Source organism: Chrysemys picta, chromosome 9 (genome assembly GCF_011386835.1).
Source record: "Chrysemys picta bellii isolate R12L10 chromosome 9, ASM1138683v2, whole genome shotgun sequence".
Taxonomy (NCBI): Eukaryota; Metazoa; Chordata; order Testudines; family Emydidae; genus Chrysemys; species Chrysemys picta.
The window spans coordinates 17,739,942-17,763,646 of record NC_088799.1 but is presented as its reverse complement, the minus strand read 5'-3'; the positions used below and the strand labels follow the sequence as shown (position 1 = coordinate 17,763,646).

Here is a 23,705-nt window from a genome sequence, read left to right as displayed (position 1 = left end):
TGGAGCTCTGCAAATGCATCCAGAGGCAGAATTTGACTCTAAACACACTCACACACAAATCATAAATTGAGAAGTAATAACCAGATAGTGCCTTTTTTTTTAACCCATTATATAGTATGTTGGTCATAAATGGGAGTAAGGAATCCACCTGGGATCAATTATTAAATTCAGTGACTAGATTTGTCACTATTCTTACAGAGTTATAAACTCAAAATTATTTTACTGAAAACAATTTGTATCCAATCAGCTATGTCAGGTAACGGACAATGCACTCTGATTGGAATAATTTATTTAGGAGTGTAAGCATAGCAGCTGCTATGCTCAGCTAACAAGCCTCTCATGACTACAGTAGATGTAAGATGTCTTTTCTCCTTTCCTTTCCATGAGCAAATGTCTGTGGATCAAATGTTGAGGGCTTCCTCTCTTTAACAGTCCTTATGTTGGAGACAGTGGGATTTTGCCTGTGTGAAAACAGAGTACCTGACCCACTCTCGGGCCGTAAGCAAGGCAGGGCAACCGCCCAGGACGCAAAGTGGTGGGGGCAGAAAAATGATGGGGGCAGGGGTGAAAGTAACTATAGACACTTATCGGTATGGGGCCTCGGGTGGAAGGGGCAGGGCTGGGAGGTCCGCATCCCCCAGCCAGCCCTTCTAGGTCCCCTGGCCCGTGCTGCCTGGGGCTCCAGTGGTGATTTAAAGGGCCAGCCCCGGGGCAGCTGCTCCCTTTGCCCCCTTCCTGCCCATTGGCAGCTGAGGGGGGGGGGCAAAAGGGGCAGGAACATTAAAGGCCACAATCAATGGGACTCTTTATGTTCTTAAAGTTAAGCACATCTTTAGGTGTTTCTTCAGATTACAGCCCAAGTCCATAAAAGTTAATCCCCTGGGAGGGAAATAGTGAACTGTACCGTAACACCAGGAGAAACTTTCTTTATTTGACCCACATTTCCTCAAGGTTTCAGTGTGGGTTATATTTTAAAAGTGATGCTTAGAAACAAGTGACTGATAGCCACTTGAAGGAAGGATTTACATACCAACACTGTGATTTAGGTTTTGAAAATGCTGGAAATTTAATTTGGGATTTACTGAGAAAATCTGAAATGTAAATTTTATGTTAGTGCTATTTTTTATTTTCTTGCCTTTTGCGATCTGGATGAGTTTTGATTGAATATTCAATTTTACGTGCAGTTTTGAAGCACTCCTTCTTTTCCTTTTTATCTGACAGACATGATCAAAGATTTTGCCTCATCAAGGGATTTCAGTGCTCTAACTCATTTGGCCCTCGTCAATGCAGTCTACTTCAAGGGAAACTGGAAGTCGCAATTCAGACCTGAAAACACAAGGACTTTCTCTTTCACTAAAGATGATGAAAGTGAAGTGCAGATTCCAATGATGTACCAACAGGGAGAATTTTATTATGGTAAGCTGGGACCTGGACAGCTGACTTAATTAGTGCAGATAATTCTAACTCATTGTAGCAATAATATGACACTACGCAGTCAGCCATGCACAATTCTGCACACGTTTGTATATGGTTGCCCAACTATGTGCAGTTACCTGATTGGCATTCCCTTGTTGGGTATTTCTTCACACACATGGTCAGTTACATGTTGCCTTGACAGAATTCATCTTTTATTTTGTTTTATAATTTCAACAGGTAATATTGAAACTTATTTTTAAGCATTTTTTCTTTTTTATCAATTTAAATTTTCAATTGCAGCAAATTATGATGGGGGGTAAATAATAATTAATGACGGTAGACATTGAGGGTCAATAAGTTTAAGCTTTATAATGGTTAAAACACAAATTGTCAACATCACGTGTTGTCAAGTATACAAAGTAAAGATCCTTAAATCAACTTTAAAAATTATTAAATGTTTGATTTTGAAGTTTGATTTCATCATGTTCTGATGTGTAAGGTGTCATTTCTTATCTTATTCAAAAGCAGCTCTGAAAGTTACTAGGCTTTAGGGAAATTTAATTTTTTGTTCTACTTATTTATTGCTTCAGATTTCTAAAATATAACTGTAAGTGCCTGTCTTGTGCTCTGTATACCTATTTCATAAATTCTAATGAGTAAAGAATTGCTTAGAAACATATCTACCTCAGACTGTGAGGAAAAAAGGGGTGCCCAGAAGGATAACAAATTTGGGTTCTGGCAGACCAAGTAGGGAGCAAGTTAAGTCTTTTTTCTCCACATGAGGATGTAACTACACTTGGAGAGAGAAAATGCTAGACAAGTAAATGTAAGCAGCTGAATTATTTTGATGATGACACTAAGGTAATAGGAGGAGGATTGGTCAAGTGATAAGTGGTATCAAAAGCTGAGATCTATGTTCAGTCTAACTGGCATGTTTTTTTCTGAATCGTATTCTAACATACTTGAGGGGTCTACTTTTTAAAATACTATATATTATCTTAGAAACACTTTACAAACTTTAATTGAACATCACAAGGACTCAAGTATTAAGAAAGACTTAGTAATTGAGACAAAGATTAAAATTTTCAAAAGCACCTTTAAGTTACATCTACACTACAGATGTCTGCCAGTATAATTATGTTAGTTAGGGATCCCACCACTTCACGCCCTGACCCAGATAACTATGCCAGCACAAATCTGTAGTGTAGGCCTGGCTTAAGCCTTATTTTAAAATATAATTTAAGCATTTAGGAGCCTAAGTTTCATTGAGAGTCAGTGAGCCAGTTTACTTAGACTCTTTGGAAATTTTTACCCAAGCTTAAGAGGAGGTTAGTAATTTAAAATTTCTTGTTTTGCCTTCTTCTGAATACAGTGTACATGTTTGTTATGTTTAATTTACATCTGATAGATTACTAGTATTGTATAGCGTGCATCTTCCCCCAGTTCGTTTATTAAAGACAAAGTTTAAAGGAAATGCTTATTATGGAATTATATTCCTTTTTTGTAGGGGAGTTCAGCGATGGCTCCAATGAAGCAGGAGGTATCTATCAAGTTCTGGAAATACCATACGAAGGCGATGAGATAAGTATGATGATAGTTCTTTCCAGACAGGAAGTTCCACTAGTCACACTGGAGCCATTGGTCAAAGCCCAGTTGATTGAGGAATGGGCTAACTCTGTGAAAAAACAAAAAGTGGAAGTATATCTACCAAGGTGAGGATATATTTCCAAGTACACATTTTAACGGGGGTGCATTTGTATGTGCTTTACCTGCTATGTCATTATATGACTGTACAGAGAAGAATTGGTGCAGTACCAAATGCTTTTAATCATCACAACGGTGTTTTCTGTTTTCAGTATAGATTTGTCATGTGCTTTGCAGGGGGATGGTTTTTAGAATACAGATGTGAAATTTCTAGGCAGAGAGAGAACAGGGAGGGAATCCTTGGAGATTTCCCATTTAAAATTACCTCCAAGAGGCCATTTTATTTTTATGTAAGTTGATCCAAATTGAAAACTTTCTTACTGTCAGCACTGTAAATCAATCTTTCAGCCTTAAAATCACTGGTTACTTGGAGCAATGATAGATCCATTCCATCAGATACAAGCCTCTTGTCAGGCTTTTCTGTAGCCCTCTGTTGCAGTGGTGACTCTTACAAACTTGCCAGTTATCTTTTGGATAAGGAAGTATTTGCAGTTACATAACTTTAGTGTTTGTCATATGCAAGGTTATTCTGTAATAAGCGCAGGAACATACAGGAATCCCTCCACATTGCATCCGGACCAAAGGGAAAACAAAAGTCCACTGATGTCAATGGCAAGACTTCTATTGACTTCAGAGAACTTTATATCAAGCCATTGCTTCTATTATCCTTAGGTGACATTGACAGCTTTTCAGTGTACAGCAAGAACTTCCCTCCCTGATGTATGCAGTTTTTGAAAAGATTCTCTTTAATCATCTTAATTTCTCAATTTAAACTAGCTGAACGTTCATTATCTGTATATCTAAGAATATAATTGTGCTTCTCATTTATTGTTTTATGTAAGGCTTCTTTAGGCCACTCTACAAACTGAACAACTGAAGGGGGGGGGGGGGGGGGAAGTGGCAAAGGAATGGTTTGAAAACGGGGAACAGATGGTGGCAGAGGACATCTGAAATGCATTATGGTCCAGTGGTTTTAAGGAACGGTTATCTTTGCCACCATTCTGTTGTTGCTGAATAAAGACATAAAATAGTAGTTACTGCTCTTTATTTCAGTAACATTTAATTGAAATGGTGTACATATGACCCAAGGGCCACTTTGTGCTGAGAAGGGATAATTTATAATGGTTTTATTTTAAACAAATAAAAACTCTCTCAACCTAACCCTTGTACCCATGTGAAGGTCCTTTTCAAGAAGATACCTGCAGCCATGGGAGCATGCTATGGATTGTGGAGCAAATCCAGAGTTATAGGGCTAGATGAAGGCAAGCCAGGGCCCTGGGCACATCACACCATCCCACTCTGGTCCTGACTCAAGCCATACCCTATCCCACCATCACTTGGAGTGGCAGAGGCTGGGAAATACCTCCCAGAAAGGCAAGGGCATTATCTTGGGGTCTCCATCTCCCCCAGCCCCCAGACAGGAGGGTACCTCCTCCCTCCACCCGAGAGCAGCACAAGTAACTACTTCTTTCACCACCACCACCACCCTTGTCCCCTGCACTCTGGAGAGGCACCGGGGGGCTTACACAGCCAGGGTGTATCTACTTGGGCTGGGCCCATTACACTGTTCTTCAGCTGGGGTGGTGTTGGCAGGGCCCTCCAGAGCAATGCCTCCATTGAGATGCATGGAGCAGTTCATCCCTTTCAGAACTACTGTTCCAGGCTGTCTGCAGACTCAGGCAGGTGTCATTACATCTGTTACAGTCCTATCACATTTTTTTCAAGCTTTTCTTTGCAACCATAAGTGCTAGAAACTTAAAATAATAATTAAGCATAGACTATCAATGTTCCCTCTAACTTTTTCCATCCAGGTGCAGAATAAATTTTGTTATGTACACTGAGGTATGTGTGCCACCAGTAGAAACAAAAAACTTAGATATAATTATATATTTTTAAAAAGCTAAATAGGGATAATTACTCCAGCCAGGACAGGTTAGGCATTTTGGAACTCACTACTCAAAGAATTAAATTTTAAGTGTAAGAGAAATAAAAATTATGAAATGCATAAACCAGTCAAAACACTAAAATAACACACTTTGAAAGAATAAAATTACAGAGAATATATGTGTGCATTGCAGGAAGTACCAAGAAGTAACAGCAACAATAATACAAGTGTGTGTGTGTGTGTGTGTGTGTGTTTCTGAGACCCACCCTGCGCTGTCTCTTTAAGGCACTCACTGAAAGCTCTCTTGCTCTGAGCCCTGTTGTCTCCCCTCCCCTAGTCTGCGGAGATGGGGTGTATGGGCAGGGGGAGAAAGAGTGTGTGTGAGACTGACGGGGAAATCTCAGAAATAATGCACTGTCTCTTTAAGAAAGTCCTGCACAGCCAGCAGGAGAGTCCCAGGGGCAGCTGCAGGACAGAGCAATGTGTGGGGAGGGGCACCTGAACAGATGCGTGGCACTTAAATCTCTCCGCCACAGCCGCTCAAGCGTGCAGCTTACAGGGAACACGGGACTCTATAATGTCACATGATTCCAGGAGTCAGGATCCTAGGCATGCGCCTATAGTGCAAAGGCTTTAATCCAGTCCTGCTGGGTTATGTGTATTTCCCACTTCTATTGTTCCTCCTCCTCTAACCAACAGCTCCTCCTCTGCTAGTATTCAAGCCCCTTCGCGTGGAGGAGCCCGTCCCAACCAGCTGGGAAATACAGATCTACTACTCCCAATGTAACCTCAGTTTGCACCTTTCATCCAGCACCTTAAAGCATTTTGTACACGTTAATGAATTAACGATAATCAAACTGGATAAAATTGGGTGCCATTAATCTCCTTCTGTATTTTCAGATTATTAAAAAAACTAATGTGGGCTTGAAATTCAACATAGAGATACAGTCATTCCCTTATTAAATTGCAGAGATTAACTGTGCACTCCCAGCATGCTAGATTTCCATTAGGATTCAGAGGTGATCTGCAGGATTTTCAGTGCACTAAATAAACACTTCATAAATATTTTATCCTCTGACTGAAAAGGCATGTTATGAAATGTGGCCTGCAGACTCTGTCCACTGAGAAATTGAAAGCAGCAGTGGAATAAAATTAAATTTTCATACCCCCGAAAGATGGTATCCAATTATAAAGTGAACATTTTTTAAACTTATACATTTGTAATCGGGCCTGAATGACTAGCCACAGCAGAGTTAATCACAACTTTTCCAATTTCTGTCTGTGTTATCTGTGTGCAAATGAAACTCTGTATTACTTCTCTTAATAGCAAAGGGGAGAATTGTACAGGATTGTTAAATTATACTTTCTCATTTTTCATTTTCAAATCATTGTTTCCAGCTTAACCAGAGCTAAAGTGATCAACATGTTAATCCACTTCTGCGTAGACGTGAAACAGACCATGAAACTAATTTACAAAAATGTCTCCCAAACACAATTTATTTGAAGAGAACCAAAGGGAGAACTACTGGCTAATAACAGGAGCGCAGTCTGAGCAGCTCTTCTTATGGAGTGTCTAACTATGCCTGGACTTTAAAATTACTGTCCTTCATTTATTTTTATTTACTTGCCATCCTTTTTAAAATATGCCTCAAACTGGTCAAAGAGTTTCACATGCCACAGTTTGTTTGCCTTAAAAACGGGAGTGGGGGAGAAGGGGGAGCTTTTCTTACCTGCTCATTCTTTCCTTGGCCCTTCTGCTATTTCTGGCATTTGTCAGCTCTGATTCTTCTTGTGACATGATCATAGAGATGTCCAGAACTCTGGGCATAGCAGCTCTTACCGCTGTGAATGGGGGCCGTGGTAGAGGATGCTTATGGCCTGGTCTTGATGGGGAGGAAGGAGGCTGTTTCAGTCATGTTCGCTCAGATGAGTTAACTTTGAAAAGCCCTGTTAAGATGCAGGTTAATATGTCTGAAGCCATATTAACTGACCATATAGAAGCCTTGGCTCCCCAGGAGACTAAAACACTGCTTCAGATGCTGAGGGCTTATACCGGCCATCTAGGCAGGTGTGAATTTTACCTGTGATCTGAACTAATGCACTTGTTCCTCTTTTTTTGCATTTGCTTTACTTTTATGCAGAGCAAAGAGCAATGTGCTATGGACCAGTTTGGGAACCTAGATTTTCAGCTTCCTCTCACAAACTAAATAACTTTGAAATGATAACCTCTGGCTGAATTAAATTTTTGCTCCAACTCCTTTTGCTGTATGAGCAAAAAGTAGACCCAGTCCTGATTCTAAGTACTCTCAACTCCCATTTGGTTCAGTGGGAATTCAGCACCTCACAGGAGGCTCTCAGCATCTTGTGGGACTGGGCCCTCTCTCCTTTCTCTTCTGTCCTTTTTGAACCATAGAAGGTTTTGGTTGAATCATATTAATTAATTCTCTACATAAATTCTAAACTAAGGACTCTGTTCTGCCAAGGGCATAAATGCCTCCTCTAAATCTCACTGTTGTATAACTAATCCTTGACGCAGGGCTCATCTTCCATAACTCTTTGAAAACTGGCATTTACTGGAAAGCTGGATCATATCAGAGAAGTTTAGCTATTGTGATTTGCTATTGCTAGATGATATGGTGCCTGCTATAAAGAGAAACATGGTCATCTGCTTTAGTGATCTCTGGATCAGGCCCACAGTTCTAGGTAGGAAGTGAAGAGACAGACCAGGTAAACCTAGTAAAAATATGACTGCTACACTTGCGAGTTACAGCACAATAAAGCAGCCTCGGGCGCCCTAGCTCACTCCCCGTCCACACTGGCAAGGCATGTAGAGTGCTCTGACTCCGTAGCTACAGTGCTGCTGGTACTCCACCTCGGTGAGTGGAATTAAATTTGCTGCACCGCGGAGCCAGTGTGAATGAGGTGTTGTGTTACTGCGCTGTGATCAGCTTCCGGAAATGTCCCATAATCCCCTTAAGTCAAGTGGCCACTCTTGTCAGTGTTGTGAAATTGGCTGCCGGAATGTGGAAATGCCCTTTCAAAGCTCCGTTTCGGAGAAGCCAGCTGCTTATCAGCGCCGAGAAAAGCAAACATTTACTGTTTGCTTTGAGTGAGTGAGAGGGAGGCGGGGGGAGGAGGGGAGAAGGGGGTCTGAACTTACAAGACAGCATGCTGACACACTCTCAGCACCCCAAAAACCCACTCTCTTCCCCCCCCCCACATACACACAACATACTCTGTCACACTCCACCCCCACCCCCCATTTGAAGAGCACGTTGTAGTCACTTGCATGCTGGGATAGCTGCCCATAATGCACCGCTCCCAATGCTGCTGCAAGTGCCGCAAAGGTGGCCAAGCTGTCAGTGTGGACAGATTGCAGCACTTTCCCTACGACATTCTACGAAGTTTAACTCTCAGCGCTCTACATCTGCAAGTGTAGCCATGCCCTAATGTTCACCCCAACTTTCCTCAGCCTTGTTGTGCTGCTTCTTTGCCTCTTGCCAACATCTGCTCTCTTTATGAAAGTCTCCAAAGAGATATTAACATGGGAATACATATATATCAAAGCTACTATAATGGAGGAAATAATCCCCAAGTGTGTAGCAGATGTAAACGTTCCCCTTTGGATGAATGTACTATACAGTCAGACCAGTCATCTTGCCTCTTAACCTATGGTGTTATGGCAATAAACATTTATTAGATTCTTTGAAAGTGGATCAGGTTCACACGTTAGTGCTCTCTCAGGGATCACATAATTGACATTTTTCACCCTCATGGAAGCATGAGGTCATGTAATAGTTTTTCCAATGTATTATATACAAACAAACTTTTATTCAAGCTCAGCTATTCCTGTCTCTCTTCTCTCTTGTCTGGTTTTTTTTTTGTATTTGGGTTTGTTTGTTTTTGGTCAATGCAGAAGAGTCCAGTTTTTCACTTGCTGTTTGCATTACTCTCCCTATGGTGTCTCAGGATGTTGATAGAATAGATTTAGGTTTAACATGTAGGTTTTCTTTTTGTCAGATTCCACTTAAGTTTCAAGTGCTGTCAAATAACTGCAGTTCTTCAGTGACTATGACTTCTGTCTGATGGGTATGAAAATTTTGATTTGCCCTATTTATAGCATTTGACGCTCCAAAGTAAATCTCCTTTTGTCCAGTTGCCAGTATAAGACTGGAAGATAGATACTTTTAGATCTCATGGAAATATGCAGTTCTTCTGCTCTGCATGATGCACCCACATTCTGCCTGCACATTATAGAGGAAACTACTTCTTTATGGTTGAATATCATGTAATGCAGCATTCCCAAAGTCTGGGGTGCCCCAAAGGACTAGCTTGGGGGTTGGGGCTGAACAGACCGCTCAGTTGTTCTCTGGACTGTCCGCTTTAATTATAATAATAATAATTAATAATACAGTCCTCATCATTGTCATACTTGATTTAAATTTCTAGCTGTTACAGCTGCAAAGAAATCCTTGAAGATGTGACCTGAGTGTAACTGATACTGTGATGTCTCCCTGAGTTTGCCAAGACCCTGAGGTGTGAACAGACCCATTAATTTCAAGGGGCGCTCATTCAGATGCCAATTGTGATATTTTAATTGTAAATTCACCGCTTAACAAAGCATGTGAAAAAGGAAAGAAGATATCATATTAGAAAGATCTACAGAATCTAGATTGAGTCAGCTGATTCTGAATAAGTTTTCAACAACACATGGCAAAGTTGAACGGGGTGTGATTAGTGTCACTTTTCTTAAAAGGCCAGCTTGGTTTTCAGAAGTTCAAGAAATACTTGTAATGTTTCTCAGTCCATATCTAGGAGTATACATTTCTCTGATCAAATCTGATCATCTGATGAGATAGATCCCTGTTGCAGTCCTTCTGGTGAACTTCTCCCACCCAACATTTGGCCTGTCCAAGGTCTGAATGAGAATACAGCCTATGTCGTATATACTGTCAATATAATATTTTATATAGTTCTTTAGTAATATGATAGATAAACCTTGCTTTTCCCCCCCCTCCTTCCCATCCTCCCAGCCCCCGCTTCTGCAGCATATTCCGTTTTCGGGTTTAGGGATTTTTCAAAAATAACTCCCAAATCTCTTCCAAGCTTAGTATGCAAAAGTATTTTTTTCATGTATCTCTTTGCATTCTCTATTTTTTTTTCTAGTTTATTATTTGTCATTTATCTGCTAAGCATGTTATTTGCGGTCTAGTAGTCCAGAGACTTAAATCCACTTAAATCCCATTTATATCTCCTAGTAATCTTTCTACAGTTGGAAGTTTCCCTTTGCAGTTGTTGGGGGGTTTTGTTTTTTGTTTGCAACCTCTAGGTTGTTTTTCAAACTCATTCACAACCATCTTACCTCCTCACTTAAAGGTTGACCAACAGTATTGATGTTCATCAGATGTGTATAATTATGTTTATTCTCTGTCGGAGCCTATTGCTGGTGGGAACCATCTAGCTGATTTGACACTGGCAGTATGAGGTATATTAGTAGGCACCTTTATTGTAATGCTTACTCATTTTTTAAAAATTGCCAATTGCTTTATATAATGCATATATAACCAATTAACCTAATACCAAATAATGTCATCCCCTGTGCATGTAGATTAGGGGGCATGCTTGGGCTCTAAATTTTGAAATTTATCTGAATTGTAATGTGGCAATAAATATTCGTCAGCACGTTCACCTCTATATAAGGTGCCCATGCAAGTCTATCTGCTCCATTTAAACCCCAGTGAATCCCTGCATCGAGGGCCAAGCACTATTCAGTTCTTTCTAAAAGTTTGCATTGAAGTCAGTGAAATAACTCTAGATTTACACTGATATAACTGAGAGCAGAATCTGGCCCACCATTTCAGAGCCTTGAAGACAGTGGGGGCTTTGACTGAATAAAGACTTGAGGATTTGGCCCATAATGCAGGGCTAAAGTTGTTCGAAGGGAGTTGCATTGGCTGACTGCATGGGGCTTTATTCCACTCTGTGTGAACTCCCAGTTCATTGCCGTGGGCAAAGTGGGTGCTGCATCCTTTCAAAGAACAAAACTAGTTAAGGACACTTTCCTCTTCCTGAAGTCATGTTGGCTGCCTTTGGTTCATCTGTACATTATGCCTTTACATTTTATTCATTAAGAGTGTGCAGCGTTCTGACAAAAGATGTCAAGCTGACTGCCGTGAAATTTGCTAGAGCACTAGAGGGGACTTTCCCAACTAATGACATTGTATTAGTCACTTGCTGGTCCTCTGGTATTCTGCCAAAGCAATGAACTCTTAAAAGGGAATGCTTCTCCTGTTTTCCTCCCAGGCACCGTGAACCTCCTGTAGGTTGTTTGGGCATGGTGCTTTTAATTCTTTTGCTGTCACCAATAAATTGTAGCTACTCCTGTACTCTCCCCCATAAATCATCTTTTCATTTAGACAAATTCTGCCTTAGTAAAGAACATTGTCTGTTTAGCTGAAGTTTTGTTGATTCTCTTTGGCTTATGTTGTCACTTTTTACCTCCTATGTTATTGTTGCACGAATATGAATCATGTTTTCCATTTTCTTCTGTTAGATTTTTCTTGACAATGGGAAAATCCAGCTGACCTTTTTCATTTCATTCTTCGTTATCTCTAGATTTTTTTTTTTTGGTTAAGCTTCCAGTTTTTGCATATGCCCTGACATTCCATGAGATCATCTCCACACTTCATCAATTGCTTTATACTGGGTCAGGATTCTGTGCAGCCCCTCTCATTTCTCACAGTGCTGCTGGATGATTGACATATGTTGTATTATTTCATATTAACAAACCATGTCTAAGACTGTTAATTATTTTTATTACAAGAAATGGCACACTGGCACAATAGTTTTTCCACTGGGTCAAGAGTAAACGAGAAAGATTTTACTAAGAACTGCAGTCTGAATACAGTCAGTCAGGGGACAGGGAGAAGGGGTGGCTGGATGGGGCAGGGGTCCCGGGGTGGGCCGTCAGGAATGAGAGGAGGGGTTGGATGGGGTGACAGGGGTCCAGGTGCAGTCAGGGGACAGAGGGCAGGGGTACGTGGATGGAGCAGGGGTCCCGGGGGGGGGGGGGGCATCAGGGAACAGGGGGGGTTGCATGGGGCAGGAGTCTGGGGGGGGGGCAGATAGGAGGTGGGGGCCGGTCCACGACCCCCTTTCCCTGACCGGCCCTCCTTACAATTTACGAAACCCGATGCGGCCCTCAGGCCAAAAAGTTTGCCCGCCCCTGGGCTAGAACCAGGTAGGTACCCACTCTATGGGAGCAGGAGGGGGGATTCTGTTTACTCCCTCCCCAGCCCTGCTGCGCTTGCAGTTTACCCCTGGCCCCTCCCTTGCTACACAGACCAACCCCAGCTCCTGCCCCACTGTGCTTTTGCCCCTGGCCCCTTTTACAATCATTCCCTGGGGGCCCCACAAATATGTTTGGCGCTGGGCCCACAAAAAGTTAATCCGGACCTGTGAATGCAACATAGTCTCTAGCCATATGGCTTGCTGAAGAAATTGTGTAATGAAACCCATCTATACTCTGTGCTTTCTCTTTGTGACCCTACAGTTGTTGGCCACATAATTGAAATTCTTTATAATTAATGTTCTGGTCATTTTACAGAGAGCCTTTATTACATGAACATTTCCTATTATGCCTTCTCATCTATCAATAGACCTCTGTGACATTTCTAATCTAGCTAAGGGTAGCCCTTTCTCGTTATTACTTTGATAAACTCCTTCACTACAGGACTTCCTAGTCTAGGACCCAATGCTGCACCACTGAAACCAATGAGAGTTTTGCCACTGACTTCATTAGAAGCAGGACCGGAATGAATTACTATAACCTTCGTGGTATTCTGTGTTAGTTATTTATTTTTTTTAAATCTGAGCATCCTTATTTTCCTAATCTTTCTTTTTTGCCAATAGCTGTCTGTAAAGTTTCTGCACTCTTTTGTATCACTCATTGTTCCTATTATCTAGATTAAACTCAATTAGATATGGTTTGATATTAGCTAGCTTTTTTTCTCCTATCTATTTAATCTAACTTCATTACTAAGTTTTTACGGGCAGGGAATTTGTGTATACCTCATGTATGTAGTAATATTAGCATATTTGGGGAGCTACTGCAATACAAATAGTAGTTATAGAATATTCTAGCCACAAATGTCCGTTATCAATAAATATATGTATTTATAGGCATTTCTATAGCATGCATCACCATACTATAGTATCTGAGTACTAAATCTGCTACTTTTTTATTTAACTTGGTGTTTCAACCTCCATTAACTACAATTTACAAACATGCTAATAAAAATAAATACTACTAATACATTCTTGGATTTTGCAATTCTCTGTTATGCTCCCCAGGTTCACAGCAGAACAGGAAGTTGATCTGAAAGATGTTTTGAAGGGTCTTGGAATCACGGAAGTATTCAGCAGAAATGCTGATCTCACTGCAATGTCTGGTAAGAGGCTCTTGTTTCCAGTCTTTCAACATTATTGAGAGAGAACCAAAAAGGACTGCAAAATTTGTTTTTGCCAATAATATAGTAGGTTTTTGTGACCCTGCAGAATTGTTTCAATATCTGACAGCGCGCATTTATCACAGGATTGTGAACTTTCCAAAAACAGTTTTTAAGAAAGATTATTTTACGGGCTTTACCAATCTGTGGGTTTTACCTTTGCTTAAGAACCCCCTACTCTTAGTGTTTTATAACTAGCAATGCTTCTGTTGCATGAGTAAAGAGAAAAAGGAACATTATGCAAAAGGTGGATCCCTCTGGCATGATGAACAATATTGAGGCCTCTTATAAAACAATACACATGGCCTTAGTGGTTCAATGGATTTGTTTTTTATCTCACAGCCTGAATTCAAACAGCAAGTGACTTGTCATCTCTTACCTGAGGGGCCATTTGTCCACAGCATTAAGCTATCGTGCGGTTAATCATCTTCTGTGTAGAAGAAGCACTGGAAAGGAAAAGTTTGTAAGATTAAGGCACATGAGCACAAATAACTACATCCGCTGCATGGCTGTTCAAGCCAGTTGTCAACAATTCACTGTCATACCTACCAAAATCCTTTATATTTTAAAAATTCATTTAAAATAGAATCAGCAAAAAGAGCTGGGGGTTGTTTGTTTGTTTGTTTGTTTGTTTGTTTTATTAAATGAATGTTAAGTCCAGGAAAGGTGTTGAGCAGACAGTCACAGGAAGTGACAGAGTGCCGTCCTTCTCTGAAGAAATTACTTCCTTATCCGCAATAAGAGCAGGCACTTCTGTAGCACAAGCTCCCCCGTACTCAGTCCTGACCTGAAGAATGAGAAACTGGTTCTGTCTCCAGGCTCATTTGGTCCTTACTTTCTAGCTGTCAGCTATTGTGGTTTGAGCATTGGCCTACTAAACCCAGGGTTGTGAGTTCAATCCTTGAGGGGGCCATTTAGGGAACTGGAGTAAAAATCTGTCTGGGAATTGGTCCTGCTTTGAGAAGGGGGTTGGACTAGATGATCTCCTGAGGTCCCTTCCAACCCTGATATTCTATGATTCTATTGCCAATTAGCTCACTATGGTAATTTAATAGATTCTAAGGCCAGAAGGGACCATTATGATCATCTAGTCCAGGGGTAAGCAACTTATGGCACACGTGCCGAAGGTGGCACGCAAGCTGATTTTCAGTGGCACTCAAACTGCCCGGGTCCTGGCCACCGGTCCGGGGGGCTCTGCATTTTAATTTAAGTTTAAATGAAGCTTCTTTAACATTTTAAAAACCTTATTTACTTTACATACAACAATAGTTTAGTTATATATTATAGACTTATAGAAAGAGACCTTCTAAAAACATTCAAATGTATTACTGGCACGCGAAACCTTAAATTAGAGTGAATAAATGAAGACTCGGCACACCACTTCTGAAAGGTTGCCTACCCCTGATCTTGTCTGACCTCCTGTATAACACAAGCCATAGAACTTCCCTCAAAATAACTTCTAGAGCAGATTTCTTGGCACAATGTCCAATCTTGATTTTTAAAATTGCATTGATGAAGAAACCATTGGAACAATTCACCAGTTATTCTTCCCATTAAAAATGTATGCCTTCTTTCCAGTCTAAATTTGTCTAGCTTCAACTTCAGCCACTCGTTCATGTCATACCATTCTCTGCTAGATTGGAATACTCATTATTAAATATTTGTTCCATGTAGGTATTTAAAGACTAATCAAGTCACCCCTTCTCTTTGTTAAGCTTAATTGAGGCCATAGCTGCAGGATGTGGGGGGCTATATCCTGGGAACTAGTGACTCTGAAAAAGATTTGGGGATCACAGTGGGTAATCTGCTAAACATGAGCTCCTAGTGTGATGCTGTGGCCAAAAGGGCTAATCCTTGGATGCAAAATCAGGGGATCCTCGAGTAGGAGTACAGAGGTTATTTTTACCTCCGTATTTAGCACAGCTGCTGGAATACTGTGTCCAATTCTGGTGCCCACAATTCAAGAAGGATGTGGAAAAGTTGGAGAGGGTTCAGAGAAGAGCCCCAGGAATGAACAAAGGATTAGAAAAGATGCCTTATAGCGAGACACTCACTACGTTCTTTGTTTCTAGATGTATATACATTTATGTTTAGCCTTATTAAAATGCATATTGTTTAATTGTGCCCAGTTTACTAAGCAATCCAGATCTCTCTGAATCAGCAACTTTTCTTCTTTGTTATTTACCACTCCCCCACTTTGTGCCATCTGCATACAAATCACTGAAACTTTGGTTTCTTCCAGGTCATTGATTTTTTTTTTAAATGTTAAGTAGCATAGGGCCAAGAACCAATCCCTGCAGGACCTCACTGGAAATAGACCCACTTGATGATTCTCCATTTACAGTTATATTTTGAGACCTATCAGTTAGCCAGTTTTTAATCCATTTAATGTGTGCCATGTTAGTTTTATATCCTTCTAGTTTTTAATCAAAATATCATGCAGTACCAAATCAAACACCTTTCAGAAGTCTAAGTATATTACATCAACCTATTATCTTTATCAAGCAAACTTGTAATCTCATCAGAAAAAGATATCCAGTTAGTTTGATAGAATCTGTTTTCCAGAAATCCATGTTGACTTGCACTAATTACATCACCTTCCTTTAGTTCTTTATTCGTTAAGTCCTATAGCAGCTGCTTCATTATTTTCCCTGGGATTGATGTCGACTGACAGGCCTATAATTACCCAGGTCATCTTATTTACCCTTTTTTTAAAAATTGGCACAACATTAGCTTTCTTCCAGTTTTTTTGAACTTCCCCAGTGCTCCAAGACTTATTGAAAATCAACATTAATGATCCAGCGAGCTCGTTGTTGTTGTAATTTACATTTATATAGCTCTGTCTCCCTTGTCCCAGAACACTTCACTAGTCTTAACAAACTGATACACAATCTATATCAAACTTCAGTGTGCTGTGGACATTAGAATTTGGAGTGTGGCAAGAAAACAGCCATAATTACTTTGTCACTGCCATGCTGGGCTGGATTTGAGCTGTTAAGCCATATCCAGCACCCAAACTCCAGAGTCACCCAGTGCCCGCAGAAATACTGGTTGAGTTGTTCATGCCGTGGCCTTCTGCTTGCAATGCTTATTCTGCATTAGCTCTGCAATTGTGGGATTTTTTTTTTTATTTTTTTTATTTTATACCTGGGTTGTCCTCAGGGGATCCCACAGTCTTTCTTTCATTCTCAAACTCCTACATTGTAGCCACTGTCCTTCCACCCAGGAAGCTGTAGACCAGGGGTTCTCAAACTGGGGGTTGCAAGGTTATTACGTGGGGGTTACGATCTGTCAGCCTCCACCCCCAAAGCCCACTTCGCCTCTAGCATTTATAATAGTGTTAAATATTTTTATTTTTAATTAATTTATAAAGGGGCTCACACTCAGAGGCTTGCTGTGTGAAAGGGGGTCACCAATACAAAAGTTTGAGTACCACTTCTGTAGCCCTTTTGGTTTGCTGCTTAATCACCCAAATGGATACCTGAGTCGTGAGAAGTCTCCTTTCTCTATCATCTTCTACTGAAAATCGGAGCAGAGTGAAGGTTTTCAAACAGCAAAAAGTTTAAATCTGAAACTTTCACCAGAAATTTTAAGGTTTTGTTTTCCAAATGTTCCCTTTTTGCAAAGTTAGAGGTTTTTTTTCTTTTTTTTAAATGTGGTTCATTTTTCCTTCACTGCCATTCTTTCTCTTCCTTCCCCTCCCCCCCCCCCCCCCCCATCCACCCCATCTCTCTCTCTCTCTCTCTTTTTCCATTACATAAAATGGAAAAGGGAGAGGGCAGGGAAAATAAAAATGAAAAAAATGAATATACAAAAAATTGTGCCCTTTTAAAACCTGTGGAATGAATTTTCCACATTTTTCATGAAGAATGTCTTCCATTGTTTTGACGACCTGTAGTGGAAATGCTGATCCCACAGTAATCTGTAGCTCTAACCCAAGAAAAATCTTAAAATGAATGTATCGAAGATAATTTTGGAAGTTCATTTAACACGGGTGGTGGTGGGACAGTCTCTCCCTCCCCATCTGTCTGTGAGGTAGTATCCAATAGCGCAATGGAGTATGTCCCTTTATTTCACTCCATATATAACCCAAAGAGAGGCATAAACATCAGTGAGCAGCCATGCGCACAGGAGTGCAACAGATGGATTGAATTTGTTAGTGTTTAATCCATAAGATTAATGATTTGTTCAAAGATGTATATTTTGTACAATTATGTCTTACAAAAGCAAGAGAGAGTTTAAGACCACATATATATTTTGCTTGGACAATTTAACTTTGCTATTTAAAGACACAGAGGCACTGGATTTATGGCTTATTACAACAATCTGTAACCCACAATAACCCCCCTTTTGTATCCTGTGACTAGAGAAGTGTTAATGGGCAACTTCACCTTAACTGGTCTCTTAGCATATTGTTAACTGCTTATGATAAACAATCTGTTCCACCTTGTATTTAGTTCTGAGGCTCTGAGGGCTTGCCCATGCTTAAAATGCTATGGCTTAGACACTAGCTACACCAATGGGAGGGGATCTCCCAATGGCTAGATAATCCACCTCCCGGAGAGGCAATAGGTAGGTTGACAGAAGAATTCTTCCATCCACCTAGCACCATCAATGGCTATTAGCCAGGATGGTCAGGGATGCAACACCATCTTCTCAGGGTCCTTAGCCACTGTTTGCCAGAAGCTGGGAATGGACGACTCACTTGATTGCCTGCTCTGTTCATTCCCTCTGAAGAACCTGGCATTGGCCACTGTCGGAAGACAAGATACTGGGCTAGATGGACCATTGGCCTGACCCAGTATGGTCATTCTTATGTTCTTAGGACTGGTTGGTTTAACTATGCTGCTCATAGTGGGATTTTTCACAACCCTCACCAACGTAGTTAAAACGACCTATTTTCTAGTGTAGACCAGGTGTGAGAATCCTTCCCAGACCTTAAGAGCTCTGTGTAGCTTGAAAGTAAGGGTTGGTCTGCACTGGGAACTTATATTGGCATAGCTACATCTTTCAGTGGGTGTAAAAAATCAGCACCTCTGAGATGCAACTAAGCCAACCTAACCGCCAGTGTAGACAGCATTTGGTTGACACAAGAATTCTTCCATTGGCCTAGCTATTGCCTCTCAGAGAGCTGGATCACCTATGCCTATGGGAGAAATCCTCCTGTAAGCATAGGTAGTGTCTACACTGAAGCGCTACAGCAGCTAAGTTGCAGTGATGCAACTCTGCCAGTGTAGCATTTTAAGTGTAGACGTAGCCTTGTCTCTTTCATTATAGAAGTTGGTCCAATAAAAGCTATTACCTCACCCACCTCATCTATTTAAAGATTAAGTTCTTTATAGTGGAATGTAAAGCATTAAGTACAGCGATGATTAATGTTGCTGCACTCTAATTTTTCCCACTGAATGTCTGAGGAGATGTCTAAGGACATTCATAGTTTGCCTATTTCTTAATTTAATAAAGTAATACTTTTAAATTACTTGGAACTTTGTCTTGACAAAGTTAACACCAGTGCTGTGGTTACTTTCCTTTCTTACAAAAGGTTTCTTTTTGGTTGTTTTTGTTCTGTTTTTTGTTTACTCCAATGTCAGACAAGGAAAAGAACTTCTGGGCAAAAAATTTAAAAGCTTGCATTTTAAATTGATCTACAACATGCCTGGTTCCACAACATGCTTGGTTAACAGTGGTTTGAATGTCCAAAAATTCACACACAGATCAGTGCATACGCTTTTTGGAAAATGTAGCACTTCATGAAAGTTAAATACAAACAATTAGAAGCTTTTTTTATTCAGTGAAGTACACCTATTTGGACGTTGTTAAAATGTAGGTAGATTAAATAAAAGAAAATACAGAAAGGCTTTAAATGAACACTGTCACTTTTTTTAATCCCTTTTTTCTGCTACTCCCTTTTGAATTATTGCCATGTAAAGCCTCTTGAATTTCTAAGGCCCAAGGAAATCTGGTTGAAACTTCAGGATTTCCATTTCATGGAAATTTCTGAAATTTGAAAAAAAAAGTTTTCATTCCAAATATGAACATAAACTAGAAACTTTAAAAGCTCTTGCAGAAAGGAAATTCTGAAAAAAGTTTCAGAATAACCTAAACTCTCAAAAAAAATGGAGCCACCAGTTGACTCTTAAGGACTGCCTGGGCTGCTCCTGGGGGGTCTAGTCCTTTGTTCATGATGCAACGTAGGAAAACTTGACTGTCTGGAGGATGAAGAAAGTTGGCCTGTAGGGTTGTGGGATACTTTTGATGGACTCTTAGAGCATGAGTACTGTGGGGCTGCACGTAAACTGCAGAGCACTAGAGCTTGAACTCTGGCTCCTGGTTTGATTTAGGCTTGGAACCTCCATTCCTGTGAGATCCTGGGACCAGAGGTCCTGGAACATTTTTTATAGTGGGGGTGCTGATGCTGGAAACCATGTATTTGGTGTTTGTTAATACTATTTCAAGCCAGGTGGTGTGGCAGCATCACTGCCTGGGACCCAGGGTCCAAGCCCTGGGTTAGTGCAATTTTGTGTATACAGAAGGGTTTAGGCTTGAGCATGAGTTCAAGCCCTGGGCTTACATTGTAGTGTTGACATACCCTGAGAGCCCCCGCTTGAGCCAGACTTCCCAGGTTTCTGTAGCAGGGATGCTGGAAGCCCAGGATCACAGCCTTAATTTTCACCATTATTCTTATTATTATTTGTATGGCAATAACACCTTGGAGCCCCATTTCTGGAGCAGGTGCTGTACAAATCCAGAACAAAAGACATTCCCTGCCCCAAAGAGCTTACTATCTGGTTGTTCACTTTTGTACTTCATTCATCTCAGAAAATGGAAACAGACTAGTCAGCTTTACTGCGATGTCTGGATCATGAACAATAAAGGGGAATATCTGAATCCGAATGTTAGCTCTAGAGGTAGCATGCTTGTGGGGACAAAAGCTCTTTGGCACCCACTAAAGCTGAAGTGGAAAACTGAGGAAGTGTCATTATCTGCTGCTGGTCTAATTCACATACTCTGCTCTATGGATACCCTCTGTGCAAAAGGGGAAAACTGAGGTTCTCTGAACTTCCTGGCCGGAGTAATGTGCATATAACTAAGGAACTCCACAGGTGCCCAAGACTGAACATTCTGTATTTGCCATGAAATGAAAAAAAAAACAAACATGAAACTGCTTCTGTTGATATTGGGTTTTATACATTTTTTGTTGTTGTTTTGTTTACACAGACCCTAAATTTGAGGTCTGAACTGTTCAGCATGGTTTGAGAACTGTCTCGGAGCAGTTAAATTCTGCCTTACTAGAATGCTCCCTGTATTTTCAGCTGAATATGGTAATTCTCGCATTCTGTCCTGAGGTGATGTATTGTGCTTTGTGTGCACTGCTAAAATGGCAGCTGCCTTTATCCCCAGAAGGGACCTGCATTTCAATGAGGAGTGAAGTGATTTTAAGGCAGAATCTTACAGGATGGAGTGGGTGGAGGTACATCACCCAGTAGGGGTTCCTGGAGGCATTGTGGTTGAGATAGCTATCCTTTCTCTGGAGGAGAATAGGCCAGTGAAGCCCCTACTACACACTTTTCCAGTTACTGAAAACCTGAGGAGATTTTGAGGCACTTCAGAATGGCTTGACTGACTACCACTGTGTTCACAAGGATGTGAAGTGCAAAGGCAGATTCAATTTGCTATCAAGGTCATGCTTACTAGAAGGAATAATTTGAATAACTCTTACACATTCTTGAGCTCCTAGGCTGGGATTTTCAAAGGAGCCTATAGAAGCTTGATAGTGGAATTTGGGTGAGTTTCTGTGGGATTTGGGCTTCTAACCACCTTAGGCTCCTTTTGAAAATCCCAACCTAAATTAACAGTAGCCACTGGGGAAAATGGCCAGAGCATTTTAGTGGACAGTTCAATTAAAAACCCCATTCATTATGCAGAGTTAAAAAAAACAAACCAAGTAGGGTGTATAAAGGGGAGAGAAAATACTGATGATATATTAATGCCATTATACAAATTATGCATCTTAAGCTGTAATATTATGGTCAATTCTCGCAATCTCAGAGCTATAGCAGAAAGAGAACGGGTCCAGAGACAGGGTGACAAAAATGATTATGCTTCGATATGGAGAAACTGAAAAGACAGGGATTGTTTTATTTAGAGAGGGGATGAATAGGACAGGATGTGATAGAGGCATATAAAATGATGAATGGTATAGGGCTGGAAAACTGGAATGAGGTATTACTCTTCTCTCAGTATAAGAACAAAGGGACAGCCAGTGGAGCTGAAAGGCAACCGATTTAAAACTGATAAAAAGAATACTTTTCTTTTAATGTAAAATTCACCCCCAGTGCTCATTGCCACTGGCTATCATTTGAGGTCAAGAGCCTAGGATTCAAAAATGGATTAAAGGTTTATGTGGACAATGAAAAGTATCCACAGTTACACTAGATAGGCATAAACCTGGCGCCAACTGACAGAAACTTCTCCTGTGAGCAAGTTAGGCCATAGCTATGAGATTTCGTGCACCTTCCTCTGAAGCATCTGAACCAATCCTGGCTATTTTAGAAATAGTATGGACTAGATGAGATGGACTCCCTGTGTGAGTTCCTGTGCCCTATAGTCTCTATTCACTGTACAGCGCTTTTTAAGGTCCAGATCCTGCCATCGTTTGCAACCAACCACATTATTATAGGACTACACCCTGAATAAGTGTTGTTGTTATTACTACTACTAAGTGTTCGCAAGATCAGGCCCTACCTGCACAACACCCACTAAGGATAACCATGATAGGGCCCAGTCCTGCCAGGTGCTGAGCACACTCAGTAGCCACACACTTCATTGGAAACTAAAGGTGCTTGGAACCAAGCACAACCAAGAGCTTTGCCACTGGGTTTCAATGGAGAAGGCTCAAACACCTGATATTTCAATTAGCATCTTCACTAAGGCAAGATTGAGTGGTTTGTCAGCCATTAAGCATGACAAGGTGAGTGAGGTACTACCTTTTATTGGACTAACTTCTGTTGGTGAGAGAGAGAAACTTTTGAGAGCTTTCTGTAAGCTTGTCTCTCTCACCAACAGAAGCTTGTCTCTCTCACCAACAGAAGTTGGTCCAATAAAAGGTAGTACCTCACTCATCTTGTCTCTGTAATATTCTGGGACCAGCATGGCTACAACAACACTACATACAGTCATCAAGCATAAGCATTCCTTAGGGTTTAAGACTACCATGAGCTTATAGATGGCATTGTTCTTACTCCAAAGGGTTTCCTCTTGATAAATACATTGGTCAGCTCAAATATTTAATCAAATTGTGGAAAGATTCTCAACTAGGATAACTGAAATTACACCAGATGGAATGGAAAATTACAGGCTAGGCCAGCCAATGGATAGAAGGGGGACTATTATAGGAGTGATATGTAAAAGAGAAACTTCTAGCTATGTAGATAATTAGAAGTGTTCATCAGAATATTTCCATTTATAATTGACTGTTTTTGCATATAGCACTTACTGCTGAGAATTTACTTGTGCCATGTGACAGTGGGTGTAGCCTAGAGCTGGCTCAGCACTCTGAACTTCCTAAGGTGATTCAGTTAGTCTGCTATGGACTGTTAAATGGGCAACGGGAAAGTAGGGGGGAAAAGAGCTGGATGGAAAGGTAAAGAATCTCAGAGAGATGAAACTTTTCTCTCCCTACCCCCTCACCTCCCATCTAAGGGATATGCTGAAACTTTGGAACAGCCATATGGTGATAGGACATGAAGCTGCTGAGATATTGTAAATACAATGCACTGTGGTGAACTTTATGTAAGGGTGTGTGGAGACTGCTTACAAAGAGAAATTCAGAGTGAGGGAGCACACCCTGTGACGTGCCAAAACGCTGCAGTTCATTCTTCAGAAAGTTCATTTTATTTAAATCTGAATACTTTCCTATGAGTGGTAGCTTTACAGGAAGACTAGATTTAACCACTTGGCCTCTGGATTAGCGGTGCAAATAAACCATTTAGACAAACAGTAAAGTGTAAAAAGTAATGATCACACGTGAACACTTCACATATTATATTTTTGAGATCTTTCTATTAATGGCTGTTATGTCAATACCTAAATGAGTGAGATTTGTGCTTAGTCCATAAACAGATGCTTTGTGACAGATGTGCTAAAAATAATACAGTGGAGGCTCTTTCTCCCTGCTTTCACGACAACAGCAG

General features: G+C 40.7%; 1 protein-coding gene across 3 annotated transcripts in view; it reads left to right on the top strand.

The window, feature by feature from the left end:
* SERPINI1 (serpin family I member 1) overlaps window positions 1-23,705 on the top strand; it is a 76,875-nt gene that overhangs the window by 43,145 nt on the left and 10,025 nt on the right. For all 3 annotated transcript variants that reach the window (XM_005299222.5, XM_065557820.1, XM_065557821.1), the window contains 3 exons: window positions 1,222-1,416; window positions 2,924-3,128; window positions 13,358-13,455. In XM_005299222.5, coding sequence (XP_005299279.1) covers window positions 1,222-1,416; window positions 2,924-3,128; window positions 13,358-13,455 — 498 coding nt within the window. The remainder of the gene's footprint in view (window positions 1-1,221; window positions 1,417-2,923; window positions 3,129-13,357; window positions 13,456-23,705) is intronic.